A 22,882-nucleotide genomic window follows, 5' to 3' on the forward strand; every position below is an offset into this window, starting at 1 on the left:
CTATCTTCCTTTCCTTTCTTTTTTTCTCTTTTTTTTTGTGGCTTACCAATATTATGCAAACTCTATTTCTAATTCTAAGGTGTGAAACCCATGACACACCAACAAATGGTTTACTCTGGGCAGACGTGTAAAACCTGCCATAAAAATGTAAGTCGCCCCTTTACTGATGAATAGCAAATTGAGTCGGGGCCTAAGAAAGAGCCCTGGGGAACACTAGGGACGACTGGGGAAGCTTGTGATGTGAGATGTTTTAACTGTACATACCTGATTATAATCTGAGATTACAATCTACAACATGACATGCAAAGTGCCTTATTTAAAAGAATATCATGAGAGACGATATCAAAGGCAGAGCTCAGATCAAGGAGCATATGGTTAACAGCCCAGTGTCAGCTGCCAACAGAAGATCATTTGTGATTTTGACCATGCCTACCCCTGCTCTATGAAGTGGCTGAAAACCAGAGTATTTATTTATAATTTTATTTATCAAATAATTCAAAAAGATGATTGCTAATAAGTTGAAGTTAGATCTAAACAACAAGAGTTATTTCCCAAAGGTAAATTAGCATATGGACAATAATTATTTGAAAGGGTCTGTATGGGGTTTCCTAAGAGTTGGCATTATCATTGCTTTAAGCAGTGCAGGAAAAAGCCAGATATTAGGGAAGAGTGAATAATATCATCTAAAGACAGAGAGAAGATAAACAGGATTTAGCCACTTGAGTGAGAAATGGGTCTTTATTAAGATTTCTAAATAAATCCAGATATTTCCCCAACAGTCAGGAGGAAAGAGTCCTAGTATTCCCTTGAGCAGACCTGATGAGTGTTGTATAATATTCAAATTAAGGTGTAGACAGGGCATCCTTATTGTGGTGCATGTGTTCCTGATACATGAACCAGGGAACATAGTGGATGAAAGAGAGTCTGACAGTTCTGTGAATTTTCAAAGGAGTGAAGTCCATAATTGTATTAAGACACCAGTTTATCAGGAGTGCATAAATTATCTCTTTGAGGCAGACTGTCAGTTACATGGGAGAAAGTAGTTATGTCAATGTACTTAATGCTTCAATATGAGAGAGTGAAAAGAGTTTGACTTAAATATACAGTTCTTAGGAGTAACACCAGAAACACAAAAGGGATCAAGAATATGGCCATTAGAGTGAGTTAGGAAATTACTGAATTCTGATTAACGAAAATGATCAAGACATGAGAAAGAATATTGCCTCTGTAAGAGTATCCGTGACATTTTCCACACATACCGTATAAGAACGCATAAAGAAAGCAAGGTGCAAAAAGGCAATACTTTTTCCTGTGTGATTTCTCATTCTTACACATAACTTAATTCACAAACATCTGTGATTTTATTTCTTTATATGGGTGGAACACATGGGTTGGTACTGACATCTGGTGAGAATTTTATGTCAATAGCAACTTTAGAAATATATTTATTTAGAAAAATGATGGCATGTTCATTACTTATTTTACCCTCTGAATATTATTAACCCCCCAAAAAATAGCAGTGTGGGGTAAATAAAGATGTTTATATTAATAAAGGCATGGTTTGGTGACCATTAGAATAGTTTCGGAGAAACTGAGACCCTCACTAACCTTTGATGTAAGCAGGCCTGTAATATGAAAGAAACTGCTCAGGTCAAAAAAGTTTTAGGCACCTAAGAGTCTAAGGTGGCACCAATTCAGCGTGAGAAATTTATTTTCACCATTTTACATTTTGCATGTGAAACAAAGCTTGCTTTGTCTGCGGTTCAGCATGTCATAACCACAGTGCCACTGGTTTTATTTGGTCTCACGCACTGCTACTTCACTGCTAGTTAAATGTAGCAGTAGTTATTGCCATTATTCCAGCATAGGCAGATCATTAAAGAAAAAAATGTCTTACGCACACAGAGGTTAAAGTGAAATTTCCACCATGCTCACTGTCTGCATTCTTTGTTTACTTTAATAACATAAAACCAGACTTCTGTTAAGTGGAAGTCTTTTGGCTTAAACCACAGGCTGCATTTCCTCTTTTCTAGTTGGCCCAGCTGGAAACCGTGAGGTCTTTCGGTAAATAAAATAAGTTGCAGAATGAACAGCAACCAATAGCAGTCTTTTACATATACAAATTTACATGGAGGTCTGGCTCCTTGGAAGCAACATATTCAAAAAAAATAAGTGGCGATCAAGACATTTGCAGAGTATTGTACATCTTGCATATTGTCTGATATCCAACACTGTAAAGGTCAACAATGGAACACATTGTACTGTAATCATATTAAACAGAAGTACAGAATCACTGCAGCCATTTGCGTTGAGACTGAACCTGTGCACTGACTATTTGGAGAGCTAAATGTGATGTGGAACAAACCATCATAATTGGAGCCTTTCCAGCCTTTTCTACATGAATTCTGTTTCAGAAAATGTGAGTCCTTTCATAAGTTCCTAACTTTAAAGACTCACAACCAAGTCCTACCTTCATGAAACCAGTAATATAAAATATAAAAGAGCTTAAACTCATCATTTATAGAAGCTGAAGCCATATCCATAAAACCCATCTTTGAGTCCTATTTTTTTTTAGCAGTTTTCTGTACCAGTCACGCCAAGCTTTGTTAAAAATAATTTTGCTCAGAGGAAATCCAACAAGTGGTTCCTGAATAAACGTGAACTGTGCCTGTGCCTGTCTGTGGAGCTACGTGAATGCAACCAGGGCAGGGTGTGTCCTGTCCCTGCCCCCAACGTGTGCAAAGAACGCATTTTACACAGAGCGCTGACAAAAGGTAAGGTGACACTCCATAACAATCATTTACCTCAGAGCGCTCCCACAACCAGTCGTTAAATGGGAAGCAGCATTCTTGGCCTGTTTGTGTGTGTACGTGTACCTGGGGGGGATGGTGGCGGGTAAATGGGTGGGGTCAGTGTTTGAACCACGGCAGTTTACCTACTCCTTATCTACAGAGAAAAGACTGCTGTAGATTTTCCCTTTATACATTTGTTGACCATATTGTCTTTTAGACGCTGGCAATGTCGACTGAAAAAAAGTGTAACAATACTGGCCTCTAAGAGGACTGCACACCATTAATTTTTTTTTATAAAATACAAAACACTAACTGGGTTAAACCAAATGAATAAAGATGACGTGAAACTAGCTATTTATGTTTCAGAGGTGAAACTAGTCTGCCACTAAAACCACTCGGTAGAAAATGCAATTATATGTAGGTCGTCCTCACTGATCTGTTAATCATTCCTCAACACTCTCCACTCTAAGCTCATTTACCAAACAGGAGTGAACATTAAAAGTTCAAGCTTAAAACGCTGGCCTTTACACTGTGTGAAGTTGCACCGAGTTTCTACACAACAACATTCCAGGAATTACTGCCCGAGACTCATCAATGACACTGCGTCTCATCCAGCTGCAGGACGAAAATGAGAATAGTGACTCACGAGTCACAGGAACGTTATCAGTTACGTAATAGCACAAAAGAAGTTTCACAGATACTAAATCCTGTTGTTTTACCATTTATTTAAGAAACTTAGTAACAATGTCAACTGTTCTCCCTTCATTTTTTTTTTGTTTTGAATAAGCAAAAGCGTGATAAAAGGGCTTTAAAATGACAAAAATAAAACTTGCTGGATGCATGAATTGTGAGTGTATATATAAAAAAAAGCAAATTTATCTCATAAAAATCAATATATTTACAAGCTCTCTGAACAGGTTAATGTGTCTATAGTATAAATGTCATTCATATTAAATTACATTTCTATTGATATTCAAAGATAATCAGTCAAAACCACAGGAAGAAGCACATTAGTCCATTCAAAGCTCTGCATGTCAGTATGAAGCAGGTGTGGACCCGTAACACAGGCACTCATATACATTTCACATTTTAATGCCAAGTGGCTCAAATTATAAATAAAAGTTCATCTTTGGTTACCAGAGTCCATCTGGTATGTGTTTTTTTTTTTGTTTACAGTGTTTACAGTGTAAAAGCACAACCAGGCCTGGAATCAGAGTCTCTCCTCTCCTTTTCTCACTAACAGGTGCTGCTCTGCGTGGTCCCAACATCTGACACGTATGCTTTGCTCTTCTTGGAATATTTCATGGAACTGAAGGAAACTCTCATTTGCTCCACAGCCCTGCTGCTCCTACACAGCAGAGTGTTCTTCACATGGTTTCTGAAATCCTCAGACACAAAGTAGTAGATGAATGGGTCCAGGCAGCTGTTGAGACTTGCCAAGCACAAAGTAGAGATGTAGACGTTGTAACCATGATTTCCTATACTGTTCTTTTGTAAACCGTAATGCACCAGCAGCATGATGTTACTGGGAATAAAGCACACAAGGAAGGTCACCAGGACGATTCCGATCAACACCACAACTTTGTGTCGGTTCTTTGATGCTGTACTTTCCTCCATGCTTGTCCCCAGAGCCTTCAGCAACATAGCATAGGCTACAATGATCACTATGCAAGGGATTAGGAACACAACTGTTCCCATCATGATAAAGTAGATGAATGGCAACCTGATAGACTCGAATGGAATTTCTAGGTCCTTTATGACAGTCACATCATGACATGTGGTTACGTTGGGGTCTTTTAGCTTGGTCGTGTGGTCATACAGGTACAGAGGAGTGGTGGTGACCCAGATAAAAGCCCAGATAGCTACAGAGACACCAATGGCAATTTTATTATTCTTCCTCTGCTGAGAGAGCGGGTGAGCCACAACCCAGTACCTCTGCACGCTCAGGCAGGTGATGAACAGAATAGAGCAATACATGTTCCCGTAGAAGAAGCTCACTAGGACTTTGCAGAGAGGCTCTCCATAGATCCAGTTGTTGCCGTTTATGTGGTAGTGTATTTTTAATGGAATCCAAATGACAAAGAGCAGGTCAGCCAGAGCCAGGTTGGCCATGTATATTGATGAAGGGTGCTTCTTTTTGGTCCTGAAGAGAAAGACCCAGATTGCCATGCCATTGGCCGGAAGTCCAACTGCAAATATGATGATGTAGACGATCGGGAAGAAGACTGTGGTGAGGCTACTCTTAAGCGTAGCTGATACTTCCTCATCCACAACAACTTGGTTTGAATCTTCAGGGTCCTTTTGTCCGATGAACGTCCGGCCTCTCTCTAAAACACATATACAAACGGAAATAAATATTACAGTTTAAATTACTGATTAACCAGCAGACAGAACACCAATGACAGCTTATCATTTAAGTTGTTATTACAGACCCCCCCCAAACTAAATTTGGGTTTAGTTCTGTTGGCTGAGCCAAACAAGTTATTTGAGGCATCACAATGGCCTCAGACAGGAGTCGTTTCATTACGCACAGAACCTTTTGGTCTAAAGCATACATGATAATGATAAGGATCTGTTAAAACCGTAAAAACGATCCTGTGTCAAGTATCTTCTTAAGTTTTGAAAAGTAAGCCTTTATTTCCCGAAAGTTTTCTCTTTTGTGAAGTTACTACAATCCCAGTTTAAAAAGAGCTCGGTTAAAATATTTGCTCTTTAGACACCCGGCTTTAGACCGTGACAACAACAACAAAACAAAACATGAGCCGAGCTCGGTATAACAGCACCCTGGCATGTCGAGACAGCGCAGGGACTTTGAACTTACGTGATGAGACGGAGCCGCAGCACAAAATAACCAACAGCCACAGTAACCGTGTTGAACCCATGTTTCTATCACCGAGACTCTCTCGGTGCAAATTCTCCTTTTCTCGACCTCTTAACAGCCAGCTGAGTCTTAAATGTCCGACGACTTCTCCAACATTGAAGGACACACCCCGAGAGTACCTGTTCCTACGCTTGCGTCATGTCCAAACCCGCCCGCCCGGTCCGCCCTCAGGTGCATTTCCTGTTACGGGTTTCTGTGGAGCTCCGTTGATTCAGTGAGAACAAAACACGCAGTAAATAAACATGCCATATAAGTTACAGGCACCTTTACCACACATTATAAAGAATTATTTTATTATCATTTTTAAAATTCCGTTGTCAGTGGTAAATGAAGGGTGGCTGAATTTTATTGATACTGAAGTAGAAACTTATTTCAAATCTGACATTAGTTTTTTGAGTGTTTATCGTTTAGAAAAAAAGAGAAAACATGGCCAGCAAACAGGCCTAAAGTCAAACACGTTAAGTTGACGAATGTTCTGTTGATTGATGCTTCAACTAGTCATTTGGTTTTATTTTCAGAGTTACACAAACTACAGACCACCGCACAGCAGACAGGAAATATCAACACTGTAAATATATAAATGAACTGTAGGGAAAAGGTGGGTCTTAAGTATGTTTTTGTGTGGCTGAAATTATGATTTTGTGAATACACACTGTTTGTTTTTTAATATCATGCCATCTCTCTTCCTCTTGGTATCTAGCCATGTAAATAATTAGTTAAATTATATGAAAATACGTGCAAAAGGGGCAAAACATGTAACTGTGTAAGAGATATGATCTGTCTCTCCTGTGTAGGTGTGCCGAGGTGTGCTGTGGTACATTCTGTACAATCTGAGCTTGTAGAAAGAAAGAAAAAAAAAATTGTATGAACTCATAGTTCCCTTTGTGAGGGAACTTTTGAGCTACTTCAGGAAACCAAACTCTGCTCAAAGGCAAAAATTATAACTGCATATTTAAATGAAGGAATTCTCACTGTACTGTAGTAAGTGATCATTATTTGGCAGGTCATGAAAACAAGAAGACCCAAAATGAAGCTCTTTAGTCCTCCAATGCGATATTCAAAATACATGATTTGTGTATATCTATCTATCTATATCTCTATCTGTGTGTATGTTAACCCACCAAAAAGAACAGCGGTGGAAATTTCTGGAACACAAAGCTGACTGCATTTTGAAAATAAGGAACATCTAGCTTGACATTTCTAACTATTTACCTGATGATACAGTCAGAGGAAATGTTGATGACCAAACAAAGTGAGTAACAGAAACACTTTTAATGCCACATGCAATGGCATTTATGCAACTGCATACTTGATTCACAAACTGTCAGAAGCATAATGGAAAACCAATAAAAGCAATATCATTTAATATTATATTACATTTTCCAGTTTTATAAAACATTATTTTTACTTATTAAAATTAATGGCACTGAAATCAGAGAACTTCAATTAATTTAAAGAATTGTGCACAAATGTAACCAGTTCGGTTAGCAATAGTGAGCTGATGGATAACACCTAACAAGTATGCAGTGAGAAAGCACAATTAATTGAGGTGATACTTTTATTGAGAACCTTTTAAATATAGTAAAAAGATTTACCAAAAAACAAACAAAAACTGACTTCATCTTCTTTGATATACGCTAAATGTTATGTAAGCAAGGCAGCAAAGCACTCTAGCACAAGCTGTCAGAGTTGCTCTCAATAAAAATTATGGCACAATTTTGGACACGTTTGTAATGTCTAAAGCAATTGATCACATCCTGGATAAATTAAATTAAAGCAGCTTTAAGAAATGTTACACATTAAACAAGAAAAACAAACAAACAAAACAAAACAAATGAAAGCAAAGATTTTACAAAACTTTAAAAATCAGTAACATTAAAAGTCAAACTGACTTGTTCACCTGTAACAAACCAGGAAGTCCTTTTGACAGTTCAGTAAAATGATAAAAACAAGTCTTAAAAAAAATAAAATAATCAAGAATTCACTAACAATCCGTGCTCCGTGTGTTCCCTGACCCTGACGTATACGAGTTGCTTTTTTTGGAGAACTTCAAAGCGCTGAAGGAGACCCTCATCCTCTGCGCTGTCCGCTCACTTCGACACAGGAATGTGTTCTTCACGTGCTCCCTGAAGTCTTCGGAGATGAAATAGTAAACAAAAGGGTCAAAACAGCTGTTGAGACTGGCCAAGCACAGGGTCGTGATGTAAAACCCATACAAGTTGTTGTCCGCCCCTTTAAGCAGGAGGATGTAATGCACCATCAGCATAATGTTACTCGGGGTGAAGCACAATAAAAACATAACAAGGACAGTGACGATCAAGACCACAGCCTTTTTGCGTCTCTTGGCAATGGCAGGATCCTTCATGCTGTTCCTGAGAGCCTTCAGCATGAGAACATAAGATACGATGCACACAATAGTGGGAACGACAAATCCCAGCATTCCCATTGTCAGAAAGTAGCCTGCTGCAATCTTCTTCTGAGAGGGCTTGGTGACATCATGGCAGGTCAGGATTTCGAGTCTTGCTATCTTAACTTCTTGATTATACAGATAGAGAGGGATGCTGATGAGCCAGACCACCACCCAGATAGTGACGGAGACAGAAACAGCTACACGGTTTCTCTTCTGTTGCTGAGACAGCGGGTGAACCACGGCCCAATAACGCTGAACACTTATACATGCAATAAAGGCAACTGAGCAGTACATGTTGCCGTAGAAAAATGCTACCAGCACTTTGCATAATCCTTCTCCATAGATCCAGTTGTTGCCATTGAAGTGGTAAGCGATTTTTAAGGGGAGCCAGATGACAAAGAGCAGGTCAGCCAGAGCCAGGTTGGCCATGTAGATCGAAGATGGGTGCTTTTTCTTGGTCCTGAAGAGGAAGACCCAGATTGCCAAGGCATTGGTGGGGAGACCCACCAAAAACACAATTATGTAAATGATTGGGAGAAAGACGGTTGTAAGGCGACCGCTCAGGACGTTTTCGTCATTTGGATTGATCCACAGGCTTCCATTATTCTCTGTACCTGTGAAGCCTCTGGTTTCTGTGAAGTCACAATATGAAAATATATGAAAAGCAGAAGAATAACAGGTTTACGGTGTGTATAGGAACAAATGTCACACCCAGTTCCTTAAGCTTAGGGCACTTTGACCCGTTTGTGTTAGTATGTTTATGAGTCACCTGTATGCATTACAACATCCATTAAAATGTAGCTGTTTCTGACCAATCACACTGATGCAAACAAATGAATATATCCAAGACTAAAACATCAAGCACTGACATAAGACTTCGGCACTTTAAAAAAAGATCAAATTAATAAATCAAAACATCCAATTATTTTCAAAATGAACAGTTTGCCAGTCACTACGGTATGGTAATAATGGCTAAATCAACAGGTTGAAATATTACCTGGGTGCATCGTCAGGCAAGTTTGTGTAAAACACAAAATCAGGAACAGGTGAATCGATCCTGTAGTCCACGACATGACTGCAAAACTTAGTTTAAAACACAATATTATAGCGAACGCGGTCTATCGGCAGCGACCTTAAACCATGTTTTAACCGCTAGCGCCGGCGAACTAGCTGACAGAGCCCACAGTCAGCTAATTTACATACCAGCGTGATGTCAGGTGACTTTACAAGAGACCTTGCGTAAGACTCAGGCCAGCCCTGTCTGGGCTTGACTTGCGCTTCTAGCCGAAGCTTTATGGCAGTGCTTTTCCAGCTTTGCTGATCAATGTTCAGGGGTATGGCGTGTTATTATTTATTTAAAAATAAATCCGCGGAGAATTTCACGATTTTTGTATGATACTAAAAGCACTAAAAGTTACATTGAAGATTTTACGGACCTAAACAATAGTCAGCGAAAGACAAACACTACCATAAAACCTAGAATGGAACCACAAGAAAATTTAACCGGCGGGTGCGGCTTATGCATCCTCTGCCGCCCCAGACTGTGATGTGAAACGCAGTCTCAGTACATGTTGTTGAAGGATGTCTGAATTCCTAAAATGCATCAGAAGGACAGCCAAGATGGATTTGGATTTAATTGCAACTTGACAATGCAGAGTGTTTGTGGAGAGTGTTACTTAACTGTAATGTAGCGCTACCTGCTGGAGAGAAAGGCACATGGACATTGCTGCTTACAGATTTAAAAAAACATCTCCAATGTGTAGATGCTTATTCTACAAGGTTTTGCATGTATTTCAATACAAATAAAAAATGAGTATCCCAGATATTCTGCCTAATAAAAAGGAAAAAAATAGAAGACACATTTTTTAAATCAGATTATCTCAGTTATGCAAAGATGAACAGCCCAATATGCACAAAACGACCTCCAGCAGGACACTGGTCTGAATGTATCTGACCAAACAATCAGAAAGGTCTCAGGCCTGAGCTCCTTATGTCCTCTAGTGGGCACTGTGCTCACTGCCTGGTGCCATGGAGCCAGATTGGCATTTGCCATAGAATACCAGAAATACCAGGGCGACCGCTTGCACCTTGTGCTTTTCACAGATGAGAGTAGGTTCCTATGGAGTAGCTATGTTGCCTGTAAATCGTTCAGCATGACAGATTTGGAAATGGGTCAGTGATGCTCTGTGGAGGCATATCCATGGAGGGATTCACAGTGCAGGGTTCTTGTGATGCAAGACAATGTGAGAATATACAGGCAGTTCCTGCAGAATGAAGGAATTTATACCATTGACTAGACCTCACGGTCGTCTGACTGAAATCCAACAGAATACCTCTGGGACATTATATTCGTGTCCATCTAATTCTAGATAGCTAGAAGAAGAAAAAAACACACAATACACATAATAAAAGATTAAAGTACAGTTTATTAAACATAGAAAAAAAATACTTCTGAACTGCCAACAACTCCTGAACCACACGTTGTCTTTATTTTCTAATATATAATTACTCATAATGTTAGCTTTGCGAGAGATGGGCAACTTGCCCAGGTTGGACCCCACCTCTTGTCCTATGGAATGTATATTGTTTATGTAAATGCATATTTTCTCTCCTGGTGTTTTCTTTCTTGTTTCTTAAAAGGATCTCTCATTGACCATGTGTAGCCATGACCCCAAGATTTAAAACTGTTTCTGTTGACATGACCGGTTCACAAAGAAGTGGAAGGTATTCAGTTTATTCTAATCGTGAATATAGAGAATTTAAAATCTTCCTGTTAGCTACATGCTCTTATGTCAGCAGCTTTGACAAATTATGACAAATTGCTGATGTTATATTATAACTTTAAAATAACAGTTCAGAATCAATGAAAGTGTGACAGTCAGTCAGGCCAGTAATTTCTTGTTTGGCTTGTCCTTTTTTGGCTTTTGAGGCTTGTTTGGAAAGAACCCGCTCTGGTAACTGAGGTCTTGATTCTGGACTTTTCTGTTTGACTGGATTTCAGCATTTGTCTTTTGCTGAATCTTCATAAATAAGATGGTGAATGAGTGCTATTGTCATTATTACACTTCAACATGTTGGATAGTTGTTTCCGGAACTGCGAGGATCCAAAGTAGTAGAGCAGGGGATCCAGCAGGCAGTTCAGACTTCCCAAACACAGAAACACCAGATAGAGTGCGTAAGAGCCATCGGGTGCCTCCTGGCTCTTCTCTGTGTTAAGTTGCAGGTAGTGTGCGAGCAGCAGGCAGTTTGTAGGCACGAAACACAGCAAAAATATCACCAGCACAGTCAAAGTCATCATTACTGCTCTTCTTTTCCTGTGTGATGTTTCTGGAACATCATATTGGAGTCTGCTCAGCGAGCAGATGACTCGAGTGTAGGACACCACTGTGATGAGGAGAGGTAGGAAGAAGAGGAGGCAGCAGAGAGTGACAAAGTATGTCTTTAACCAGATGATCTTATTTGTGGAGTGGACATCATGGCAGGTGGTGATATTCAACTTAGTTAGGTTAAAAGTCTGATCAGAGGAAACAAGAGGCACAGAGCCAGCAAAGGATAACACCCACATGGTTATGCAGGCTATGACTGTGGTCCGTGAGCTTCTCCAAGCCAGAGAGTCAATGGGATAAACTACAGCAAGTAGACGGTCCACACTGATGCAAGCTATGAGAAGAACAGAGCAATACATGTTCCAGTAAAAGGCAGCAGTGACCACGCTGCACATGGACGAGCCAAATTTCCAGTTGTTGCCTTCAAAGTGGTAGGAGATCTTGAAGGGGAGCATCAGTGCAAAGAGCAGATCAGCTAAGGCCAGGTTCAGCATATAAATTGCAGCTGGCGTCTTGGGACGGATCCAACAATTGAAGACCATTATGGCAAAGATGTTAATTGGCACACTGATAAAGCAGATCAGTGTGTAAAAGCAAGGTAAAAGGATGGTGGACACAGGGCCAGTAAGAAACTCCAGTGCCTCTTCTGAAGTAACTCTTTCTTTTGATGATGGTAGGACAGCAAAACCTGCTCCAGTTGGTGTCTTTGTTTTATTTTTTTGAGTGCCTAAAAGGAGAAAAAAAGCACTGCCACTGTGATCTAAGATATAGATATGGAAGTAGAAGGAACATTAAATCTTATAATAAAGGAGGAACTCCAAAAACTAAATGGGTAAAACACAGAAACACGAATAAAGCAAACACTGAAGACATGGCACAGAAGGAAGAAAGACTGAAGGAGGGATTAAACTAAAGAATACACAAAACAAATATGCTGAAAATATTAAACAACTATTCTGATATTAAACAATTCAGAATAGAACATTTAAATCAACAAAACTTGAAATTTAATAATGACCCAGTGCCTTGACAGCATTTTACTGAAAAGTTAGTATCTTGGCTGTTATTCTGAAGCGCCACACTAGCTTGTAACATGAGCCATTACTTTTTGACACTTTTTAGCCTTAGACATTCATGATAGTTATAAGACGTGATCTACAGGCAACTGAAACTCAGGAGGTTGAATGAATGAATTCTTAAAAAATAAACCTGTCGCTAGAATAGACTACTTTCATGTTAATATTTTAAAACATTAGGCACATCCTGAGATTCCTCTCTTTTGTGCACCGACCCCAAATAGGCTGTTGTGGCTATGTATGATTATTCCACCCTGAAGTACTGGATTGTTAAAAGAAGATTGTTAAAAGAATAGATTGTTTAACTGCCAATGTGTGTTTTTACTTCGACAAATGACAACAAATGACATTAAAGAAGAGCAGCATATGCTGTTCACCATCAGCATGAGTACAACCCACATACTCAACTCTGTTGCTCAACCTAAAAATGCATTTTCCTTACAAATTTGGCATTATTTATGTCAGGGGGTTGTGTCATTAACCTTTGGCTCTCGTCCCTCTGTGTCCACTTGCTCTCTCGCCCCGTGTGTTTCCACACCCCTCCTCACCTTTATTTATTGTGTGAGTTTCCCTTTGTTCATCGTCACGTCGTCTGGTCTTCTCATGTCACGATCCAAGTTCCCATGTTCAGGTTTTGTTATGTCCTAGTTTCGTGTTCTATGTCCTTAGCATTTAGTATTTGAGTTCTCCCTGTTTAGTTCTTGTTAGTTTTGTCTTACTGTTTTCCTGCCTTTTGTTTTGTATGTTTCACCAGCCTTATTAAGTGACTCACTTTTTGTTAAGAATTTTTGCTTCCATGCATCTGCAGCTGTGGACCTCGACAGTTTAGGGGGACAGAAAGAGGTTTTCCAACAGAAATAATATTTATTGGCAAGGAGCATAGTTATCATCAAGAAATAATGAACCAACCACAAATTTCTTTAGTTTTTCTGCTAAGGTATTATTTTGTGATTGAAATGTGTTGCAGGTAGATTGACTCTAGATAATTGCATAAATATCTTAAATAAATAAATAAATAAAAAATACTGACTCTGTGTAGGATACTGAGTTTAAAATATTAATAACGACAGGTAACAAAATCGTATTAATATATTAATATTCCCTCTGTATATGAGTAGAGGGCAGAGACTGAACAGTTCAAGACAAAACAGTGTTTTCAAGCTTACCTGAGGTATTTGAGGCAGAAATGCAGCAGAAATTAATGAGAAGGAACAACAAGAAATGTGGTGAAGCCATGTCTGTAGCTCTCTTGTTAGGAAATTATTTGACTTCCTTAAAGGTTTCCGTCTCCTTAAAATGCCAGCTTCAATGAATACACCCTTAAATGACAAGTTTGTGCCTGCTGTTTGCGTCATATCTGCCTGTGTGATCTAGTTCAGGTTTCTTCGGAGCTCCAATTACTCAGTGGGAAAAAATTATCGGTAGCCAGATACATTAAGAACACATACTGAAGAACATTTTCCACACTCATGTATCTTATCATGCTGTCAGTGGCAAAAAATAGTGCTTTTATTTTATTCAAACTAATTTGAAACTCTTATTTTCAGTCTCAGTAAATTTGGCATTACTTTCTTCACTTTATTTATCATTTGTTCATGTTTATTTTTTAATAAATGTTTATTTGTGATCTCACTTCTTAAATTAAATAAATTAAGCATTGTCTTTGACATATTTTAGGTTATGAAAGCAAGGACAGATGATCTAATCCCATTTTCACAAAATGTGAAATGTGAAAAATGTGATCAATATGCGTTTGCTGTCATGGTTCTCAAGATCTGGAGAGGTCGTGGTGTGTGTATTTTTTGTCTTAACCTCTCCCACCAGGGCGGAACTGGACCTTGGTTCCCCGCTTCTGAACCCACCCTGAACACACACCTGTGGCTCATTCACACTGATCCTGGCAGACTACTTAAGATGGCAAGAGAGGCTGCTTCCTCGCTGGATCGTCACATTACCAAGTGTCAGTGTAGCGTTGCCTATGAAAGTGTTCCTTTGATCCCCTAGAGTTTCCTCCTGACTTTGTTTTTTCCTCTGTGTACAGGCCTTCTAGACTCCCTGCCGTCTGGATTTCTGTGGATGTGTGTGAGTGAGCGTGAGCTTCTTAGTGTGGACATTTTTGAGTTACGGATCAAGTGGAAGAAGAGCGTGTGTGTACCCCCGTCTTGGACCTTCCCTTCGGACGCCGCCCTACTCCCTGGAGCCCCGTGTTATCTGTTCCACTGTATATATGTATATATTCTCACTTGGTGTCACATTGCAAATAAACCCTCACCTTCTCTCTAAACTTCAGAGTCCTGCGAGTGAGTCCTCTGCCTACTAATCTGTGACATTTGCGCTGCCAACGGCCTCACAATTTACTACTTCTACGCACTGTGGGCCTGCACAGGTAAGTTTCCTGGCAGGTGACTTTAGGCAATACCATTCAGGGAAATGAAGTGACTGTTGTGTAAAGAAATTAAATCTTGTATGGTTTCCAAATCCTCCTGTGCTGACTTGTCCTTTCCATTTGTCCCTCTTCTTTGTTACTCTCTCTCTCTCTCTCTCTCCTGCAGGGGACTGCAGCGTTTGCTGTAAACTCAAACAGCTTTTATCCAACTGCAATAACACGTCTGAATACTGCTACAATAAAAATCTCCATCACGCCACTCGTATTAATCTATTCGCTGACTGAAGCATGTATGTGGGAATGTATGTGAATGTTTGCTGATATTATTCTTATTAGCACTTTAAGTATTTTATTTCTTCCCTTTAATTTTGCACATCTGGAGGAGCAAAGTTCACCTGTTTGCAATCATGTCATCTCCTTGCTCCTATTTAAAGTTGAGGTAGCTTTGCTGTTGATGGCTGATTGCTGCACTGATCCCGATAGTGAAACTGGTTCCTTTTGTCTGAATCTTTCTTTCTGAGCCATGTAGATCTGAGAGACAATCTGAAAAGTGATGATCCAGACGAAAATTCTCTCAGTACCTTTATTTCTCATATTAATGATAATATCATAAAACTGTTTATTTAAGGTAAACCTGTATTTCCTCAACAGTAAAAAAATCCAGACTATCAACACAGTCATGCACAGTCGAGGAGCGTGTGAGGATACATTTCACTGCATGTTGTACTGGTATAACTATGCATGTGACAAATAAAGAATCTTGAATTTTAGGGAGGAGATTTCCAAATAAAACCCTTCCCATTCACCTTCCTTTTACTACCGCCAATGCCAAAATAAAAGATGAGAAAAAGAAAAAAGGATGATGAGCCACGGATGACAGCAGAGAAATATGACGTTATTCTTAAAAATGAATTAAATACAGCTTTAATATTAATGCAAGGTTGCCACCAGCAGAGGGCAATATACAAAAACTTATCAGGAACGATGTGTCACTGCTTCTCAGTCCTTCCTTGTTTAAAACACAGTAACAAATGAATGTTTTCGAATCCTGTAACTCAAAAACATTTATTCATATGGTTTCTTTTAAATGAATATGATGTCTAAAACTTTACTACATACTTTTACACAGAGAGTGCATGTTTTGTTTATGATATGTTCTACATTTGGATCTACTACAGTATTAACGCTCTCAATGCAAAGGTTTTTACTTCACTTCACATGCAGCAACCAAAAGCATCTGTCATTTAGGGGAGGCATGAATTGGGTCAGCTCTGTCTTTAGGGTCAGTGGGTAACCTGGAACTGCACTAACTGAGCTAGATACTTCTAAATAAATATGCAGATCATCAAAAATAAAAGTGGGGAATAACTGCTTCTGAACCACAATGAGCATCACTCTAAGTTGCCTCTGGTGTCCGTGTCTGCTTGTTTGTATTTCCAAGTTCTAAAAGTAAAAAGTACAGACATTCTGAGGTCTAAATACTTGTGTTAAAATGTACTCTGATAAAAGTTGAAGTACTGATTCAACTTCTTTGCTCAAGTAAAAGTGGAAATGTAGTCTATGAAATGTACTCAAAGTAAGAAAGTAAAAAAAGTAAAAGTAAAAAGTGGCTCTTTTGAGGACATTTCGACCAGCTTTTTTGTGTGCAAAGATAACTGAACCTTGTATAAGTTAATTTAATACAATTATATTAGTAAATTACAGCCCCTAAATTGTCAGTGGACAGTTCATGCTGTCGTTATTATAGATGGTACAAAGTTGGTATGTGTGGTAGATGAGAAATTTGTCTCATATCATATCTTCATTGTTGTTTTAAATGTTGTTTTGACTGTGTTACTGTAGGGAGTATGCAATGGGAATGTAAAGAGAAATGAGTAGTAACACTTTTGCCTTGGTTGATTCTGTATTGACTGGTTGTTAGCTGAGTGTGAGCTGCGTGCCAGTGTGTTCATTCATCTCCCTTTCGTATGTGAGTTAAGAAGACATATTTACTGTTACAGTTCATGTTTTTCAATGGTTTAAACAGAAAAGAAGGTAACTTAGTTTGGACACTGAGCGCAGCATTTGAAATGACCTGACACTTAAAGTTCCTCCCTTTAGCTAGATGCTGAAGTACAGTGACCACAGCCTATAGACATCTCCACTCATTACGTTGCTGTGCCGAACAAACCCAAAATGAAAACAAAACAATACAACGCTATGATGATGCTATAAATTATGCATGCTTTTGCCTCTCAGTATGCGATAAGCCCAGGCAACTGATACACCATTAAGATTGTCTTTCATGTGTTACTGTTTAGACTAAAAATCAGTTTAATGTTTGGCATGCAATGTGAAATAATAACTCCTGTCAAATTTCTTAAACCAGAAGTAGTAAGCCTATTTGAAAAATTTAAAGAGTAGACAGTATGGTATGATGCCAGTCTGTCTCTCAGTCTGTTCCATCAAAATAAAGTACCACCCCCACCTGTGGATTCTCAGCAGAGCTGCAGATTATTTTATTTTTTTTACTGTGTATTCTGAAAATCAGAACAAATAAACTGCAGAAAATAGTTTATATGAGAGCTAAAAGAAATTTGAAAAAGTACAAACCTACTTTTTTTCCTATTTTATTTTGTCCATCTGATCATACAAAACTCAACAAGTGAATTGTTACGAGTCTAGCCTCCTGTTTATTTGATGCTTCGCTATCCAAAACATCTCAGTTTGACTTTTCTGGCAAATTTGATGTACCCTGAAACTTCATCTTGTATGTAATTTCTCTCTGACACGTTTAAGCCTAAAGAATTTATAATTATAAAACCATGAATGAATATAAAATCTATATAATTATAAAAACACGTTCACAGGTGAAACTTGGATGTTGGACAAATGATGTCTTAATACTGCATAAATACACATGTCCCTAGTACAGCTACAGGACATGGTTTGGCCTTATTGTGCTTAAATCTGCAAACCCTTCCCTTAAACTTTTCCTTCTTGTTTTCCTTAAAACCAACAGTGTGTGAAATGCCTGTTAACAACCTTGAGAAAACAGACCCTAAACCTACCTGTTGTACCTGTTGATTTAGTAATATCTTCCTGGATGACCTGGTTCCAGGTTTTCTTGGAACAGTGAAAACCAATATTCTAAATAAACAAACAGACGATTAATTCAACATGCATTCTGAAGGAAAATTGACACATGCAGCATACCGGTAATAGACCTGTGAGAAAAAAAACATAAAAAGCTTCTGTTACTGCACAAACTGGTCTAGATAACTAGGAAGAAATATTCCCATCATAAAAGATAAAAGTAGAATTTACTGAAAACATAAGTAATGCTTATAACCTGGGCAAGACTGCTCCTGAACCACTATGAGTTTTTGGGTTGGTGTTAGAGCCCCTTTGTGTTTCTTTTTTTATTTCTGTGTTTGTTTTATAAACACTAAAAATGGTTGCCCTGGAACAGAATGGTGACTTGCCCAGGGTTTACCTTGCCACTTGGCAGATGGGATAGACTGCAAGAAGGAGACAGTATTCACTTTTAGGACTTCCTGAGCTTTTACAGGTCCAATTGACTGCACAAAGTCGCACAGTGGTGAGGCTAGCCTTCAGTGTATCTGATGCTGCATGTGACAAAATGGGTGAGTACCACTTGTCCATATTCTTAGTTAACATTCTTGTTTTGATTTAACCATATTTCATGTGTAGTCTGCAATAAACAAACCCTGGATAGTAGATGTTTGCCTATCTTTTGCACTTTTACAGATTATATAACATCACATCTTGGTTTAAATCAATTTTTGACAAGTTTGTTAAGTTAACATGTTATTTAGTTCAACTGTTATTTGTCTTGTTTAAACTCACCTTACCTACCTGTGTTCCAGGAACAAAAGAAGGAAGGTTTTACTTCCTGTATTTATAGCTTACTGGTTAATCTGAGGTCACAGGAAGAGACCAGGAGGAGAAGGGGGAGAATCCTTGTAATTTAATAAAGTTGATTTTAGAGTGTTAGTAGAGAAATTGATTTGTTGTAATATGTATTGACTATACCTTAGAGTTTTATTGCTAGGAAGAGTAGCAGTACAGGTTGGAGTATAGAAGAGTTTGACTTACCTACCTTAATCGATTAGTACAGGGGTGAATGAACTATTTAAACAGATGAACGCAGGTGTTCAGGGAGGAAGGATCAGGTCAGTGTAGCTGTGTGCAGTTTGACCTTAATTTCCATCGATTTAAGTTCAGTTATGTTTATTTGAACTGAGTTAATTATGGAGTTGAGTTTTTTTTATTTTTTTGTGTAAATATTGGTCACAAAATGGTGAATAAATCACTTGCTCACTGGACAGTATCTGTCTCCTGCACTTCTTTGGTGGTTAAGTCAAGTCCTACCACACTGCACTATCATATAAATATTTGAAAGATTCTTTTTTTTTTTACATTTTGAGAGCTCGAAATTATGTTTGGGTTTTTTTTTCTAGTGCTTTCAACACTATCGCAGACATAAATTTGAAAGACAAGCTGGAGTGCATCTCACCACATGGATCCTGGACTATCTTACCAACCGCCCTCAGTATGTAAGGATCCAGACCGTGTGTCTAGTAGAGTAGTTGTGCCTGCAGCAGACACTCCACAGGGAGTGTCTGCTGCAGGCACAAACATTCTCTACCTACACCACTGAACCTAGGTGTTCACATGACTTGACTGGACACACCCTCTTGACCCAGTGGAGGTAGCCAGTTATAGGGGAATGGTGGTCAAACTGTCATCCCTGCTGGAGAACACCTCCCACCCCCAGACAGATCACCCAGACAGCACTGAGCAGTTCCTTCAGTGACAGGTTGCTGCACTGAGCAGTGAATGCACAGATGTGAAAACACACCACATATGTACAGACTGTGGTCTGTACATATCTTAGTGTGCAGTACACAATACCTGCAGCTAATAACAGCCAACCACTGCATTGTGACACGATCTGTTTTCCTGCTACTAGTAAACCGTATCATTTTATCATATACACAAAAACACATTTAATGTTTATGTACATATATTTAAATTATATTTCTTCTACCCTGTATAGTGTATATTTTCTTCTATTTTTGCAATATATTATTGTTGTTAGGTAAGTTGCATCTATTTATTCCTGTCTACTTTGCTGTTGTAACAACTTCCCCATGTCTTGGGCTAATGAAGGCTATCTTCTATCTCATCTTGTCACTGATAAATTAGTATAACTGGGTTTGGTACTGTTGACTGAGCCAGATGAGTTATTTTGAGGCATAACACTGGGGTGTCTTTTCATTTTTATCTGACACGTTTTAGCCTGAAACATTGATCATAATGCTAAAAATCATCCACAGGGAACTGAAACCACAACACTGGGTAAAAAATAACTGTTAAAATATATATCCACAATTCTAAAAGAAAATATAAAAATTATGACCCACTGTAAAATGTAAATAACATTAGAATTAAATCATTTGCAAATCTCATAAACCCATAGTTTATTCACATTGAACAGATATCAAATGTTTAAAATGAGAAAACGTATCTTTGTAAGAAAAAAAAAGTCATGTTGAGTTTGACGATAATTCAATTTAATTTTATTTATATATCAGTTTTATATTTTCTTTTTTGGCTTCCTTAAAGCCAACGTGTCTGAAATGTCTGCTAACAGTTCCAGCCTTGAAGAACACACCCTAAACCTACCTGTTTGTACCTGCTGTTTCAGGTTTCCTGCCTGGCCTGGTCCCAGGTTTCTTTGGAACACTGTTAATCTAGTGAAAACAACTCTACTCTAAATAAACAAACATACAACCTAAATTCAACATGCACTCTAAAGAGCATTCCAGGAAGTCTTTAGCAAGCATGATTGTTCTAAACTGAAAAATCCTGTGTGTGAAGAGAAATAGGTTATGATGCACACAATAGTGGGGATTACAAATCCCAGAGATCCCACAATAAGGAAGCAGACTACTACAGTTTTTTTTATTAGCAGGCTTGGTGACATCATGTGCACAGGCAAGTTTACATCCATATAGTATCATCCATAAAAAGAAGTATAGAGATATTAGGAATTGCTCTGACATCTGCTTTCTCTGTTATATTTTACTTCCTGATTACAAGGGGTCACGACAGCAGGTAACCCCACATGTGGCGACTAAATTTAAAATTTAAATTTAAAAAACAAAACAAGAAACTTCTGATTAGAAACGGTTTATTACAGATCCCACATATTTATCTGATCAACCTAAATGGTGGCACTTTAATAATACTGCAGTTGATGATGATAACCCTTTATTTCAGACATATAAAAGTTCAACCAAAGACATGCAAACATGAAACACATGAAGGTTGAGGGAAACTTAAATACAGGGGAAGAAAACACAAGGGGAATCTAATAAAGAAATGAACTTAGCTAACTTAATGAACTTAAACATAAACATCAAAATAAACTAAAACTTAAACGCTGGGTCAACAGACCCAGGAATGTGACATTCTGTTGATTTACCTTATTCATCATTACCTCCACTTCCCCTCAGCACTGGCATACGCTTGCCACAAAGAAAACAAAAGAAAGGAAAATCGATGTATAAATGTAGATATAATGATAAATATAATTCAGATAAAAATCAGCAAATGGAACTATGAGGGAGGATGTTTGAGGCTTATTTTTATATGCAGTGGAAAAATCATGTTTATTTTTACAATATGTCCTAGATTTGGATCAGTTTTTAACATATACCAGTTCAAAGGTTTTTTACTTAATCTGCACTAACTGGTCTAGATAATTAAAAATAAATATTCACATCTTAAAAGATACAAGTAGAATTTATTGAACACATAAAAACACATCTCAAGCCTGACTGCTCCTGAACCATCATGAGTTCTCCTATTGAGGATTGGTGTCAGTGTCCCTTTTGGCATCTGTGACTGATCATGTGTGTCTATGAAACAAAGATTTAAAGCTGTTTCTGTTGAGATAGCCGTGGAAGGTATTCAGTTCATTCTGAATGATATGCCCAGAACTCTAAACGCTCCTGCTAGCTACGTGCTCCTGTTCACAGCTTCTGAAATTTCATGACAAATCACTGATGTTATTTCATAACTTTAACAGCTAAGAGTCATTTAAAATATCAGCTCAGAGGAGTAGTAATTTCTTCTTTTGGCTTCTGAGGCTTGATTGAAAAGAACCCCCTCTGGTGGAGATGTTTTTTCCAGACCTCCTGAATCTCCATGAAGAAGTTGCTGACTGAGTATCTCTGATATCTCTGCTCTGTGTAATGCTCTTACACTTGACCATGTTGGATAGTCGTTTCTGGCACTGGGAGGATCCAAAGTAGTAGAGCAGGGGATCCAGGAGGCAGTTCAGACTTCCCAAACACAGAAACACCAGATAGAGTGCGTAAGAGCCATCAGGTGCCTCCTGGCTCTTCTCGGTGTTAAACTGCTGGTAGTGTGCAAGCAGCAGACAGTTTGTGGGCATGAAACACAGTAAAAATATCACCAGCACAGTCAATGTCATCACCATTGCTCTTCTTCTCCTCTGTGATGTTCCTGGAACATCATGTTGGACTCTGCTCAATGACCAGATTATCTGAGCGTAGGACACCACTGTGATGAGCAGAGGCAGGAAGAAGAGGACACAGCAGATGGTGAGGAAGTATGTCTTTAACCAGACAATCTTATCTGTAGAGTGGACATCATGGCAGGTGGTGATGTTCAACTCACTGACGTAAAATGTCTGGTGGATGGTAAAAAGGGGAATCGAGCCAGCGAAGGATAACATCCACATGATTATGCAGGCTATGACTGCAGCCTGTGGGCTCCTCCAAGTAAGAGATGCCATAGGGTAAGCTACAGCAAGTAGACGGTCCACACTGATGCAAGCTATGAGAAGAACAGAACAATACATGTTCCAGTAAAAGGCAGCAGTGACCACGCGGCACATGGACGGGCCAAATTTCCAGTTGTTGCCTTCAAAGTGGTAGGAGATCTTGAAGGGGAGCATCAGTGCAAAGAGCAGATC

The 22,882-nt window shown here is 38.7% G+C and overlaps 3 protein-coding genes across 4 annotated transcripts; all 3 read right to left on the reverse strand.

Annotated features, from left to right (window-relative positions):
• Positions 1 to 3,500: 3,500 nt before the first annotated feature.
• On the reverse strand, positions 3,501 to 5,821 carry f2rl1.2 (coagulation factor II (thrombin) receptor-like 1, tandem duplicate 2). Its single transcript, XM_005929848.3, has 2 exons — positions 5,614 to 5,821; positions 3,501 to 5,119 (listed from the first exon to the last, which is right to left on the reverse strand). Exons 1-2 carry the CDS (start codon positions 5,672 to 5,674, stop codon positions 4,029 to 4,031), a joined length of 1,152 nt encoding a protein of 383 aa, XP_005929910.1. The 5' UTR covers positions 5,675 to 5,821; the 3' UTR covers positions 3,501 to 4,028.
• A 137-nt stretch (positions 5,822 to 5,958) lies between these two features.
• On the reverse strand, positions 5,959 to 13,939 carry LOC102291134 (proteinase-activated receptor 2). 2 transcript variants are annotated; one of them, XR_006054678.1, is made up of 3 exons: positions 13,652 to 13,939; positions 9,081 to 12,136; positions 8,375 to 8,715 (listed from the first exon to the last, which is right to left on the reverse strand). XR_006054678.1 is itself a non-coding variant. In XM_005929849.3 (2 exons), exons 1-2 carry the CDS (start codon positions 9,154 to 9,156, stop codon positions 7,658 to 7,660), a joined length of 1,134 nt encoding a protein of 377 aa, XP_005929911.1. In that variant the 5' UTR covers positions 9,157 to 10,815; the 3' UTR covers positions 5,959 to 7,657. The 2 variants fall into 2 exon arrangements, 1 of the variants encoding a protein (XP_005929911.1); XM_005929849.3 differs by lacking the exon at positions 13,652 to 13,939 and having other exon boundaries at positions 5,959 to 8,715; positions 9,081 to 10,815.
• A 6,460-nt stretch (positions 13,940 to 20,399) lies between these two features.
• On the reverse strand, positions 20,400 to 22,882 carry LOC102292695 (proteinase-activated receptor 1-like; the record flags this gene model as incomplete). Its single annotated transcript, XM_005929854.3, has 1 exon — positions 20,400 to 22,882. A coding segment is annotated over one exon (888 nt), but the record flags the coding sequence as incomplete, so codon positions are not given.

The sequence above is a fragment of the Haplochromis burtoni genome, unplaced genomic scaffold, assembly GCF_018398535.1.
Source record: "Haplochromis burtoni strain Fernald_Lab_line unplaced genomic scaffold, NCSU_Asbu1 Contig_107, whole genome shotgun sequence".
NCBI lineage: Eukaryota > Metazoa > Chordata > Actinopteri > Cichliformes > Cichlidae > Haplochromis > Haplochromis burtoni.

What these genes read in the sequence shown, in the direction of transcription:
- f2rl1.2 (XM_005929848.3), bottom strand. Translation starts at nt 5,674, where the DNA reads ATGGGTTCAACACGGTTACTGTGGCTGTTGGTTATTTTGTGCTGCGGC. An exon ending in CTGCGGCTCCGTCTCATCAC is followed by an intron (nt 5,120 to 5,613) that starts GTAAGTTCAAAG and finishes TATGTGTTTTAG; the next exon opens with AGAGAGGCCGGACGTTCATC.
- LOC102291134 (XM_005929849.3), bottom strand. Translation starts at nt 9,156, where the DNA reads ATGTCGTGGACTACAGGATCGATTCACCTGTTCCTGATTTTGTGTTTT. An exon ending in TTGCCTGACGATGCACCCAG is followed by an intron (nt 8,716 to 9,080) that starts GTAATATTTCAA and finishes GTGACTTCACAG; the next exon opens with AAACCAGAGGCTTCACAGGT.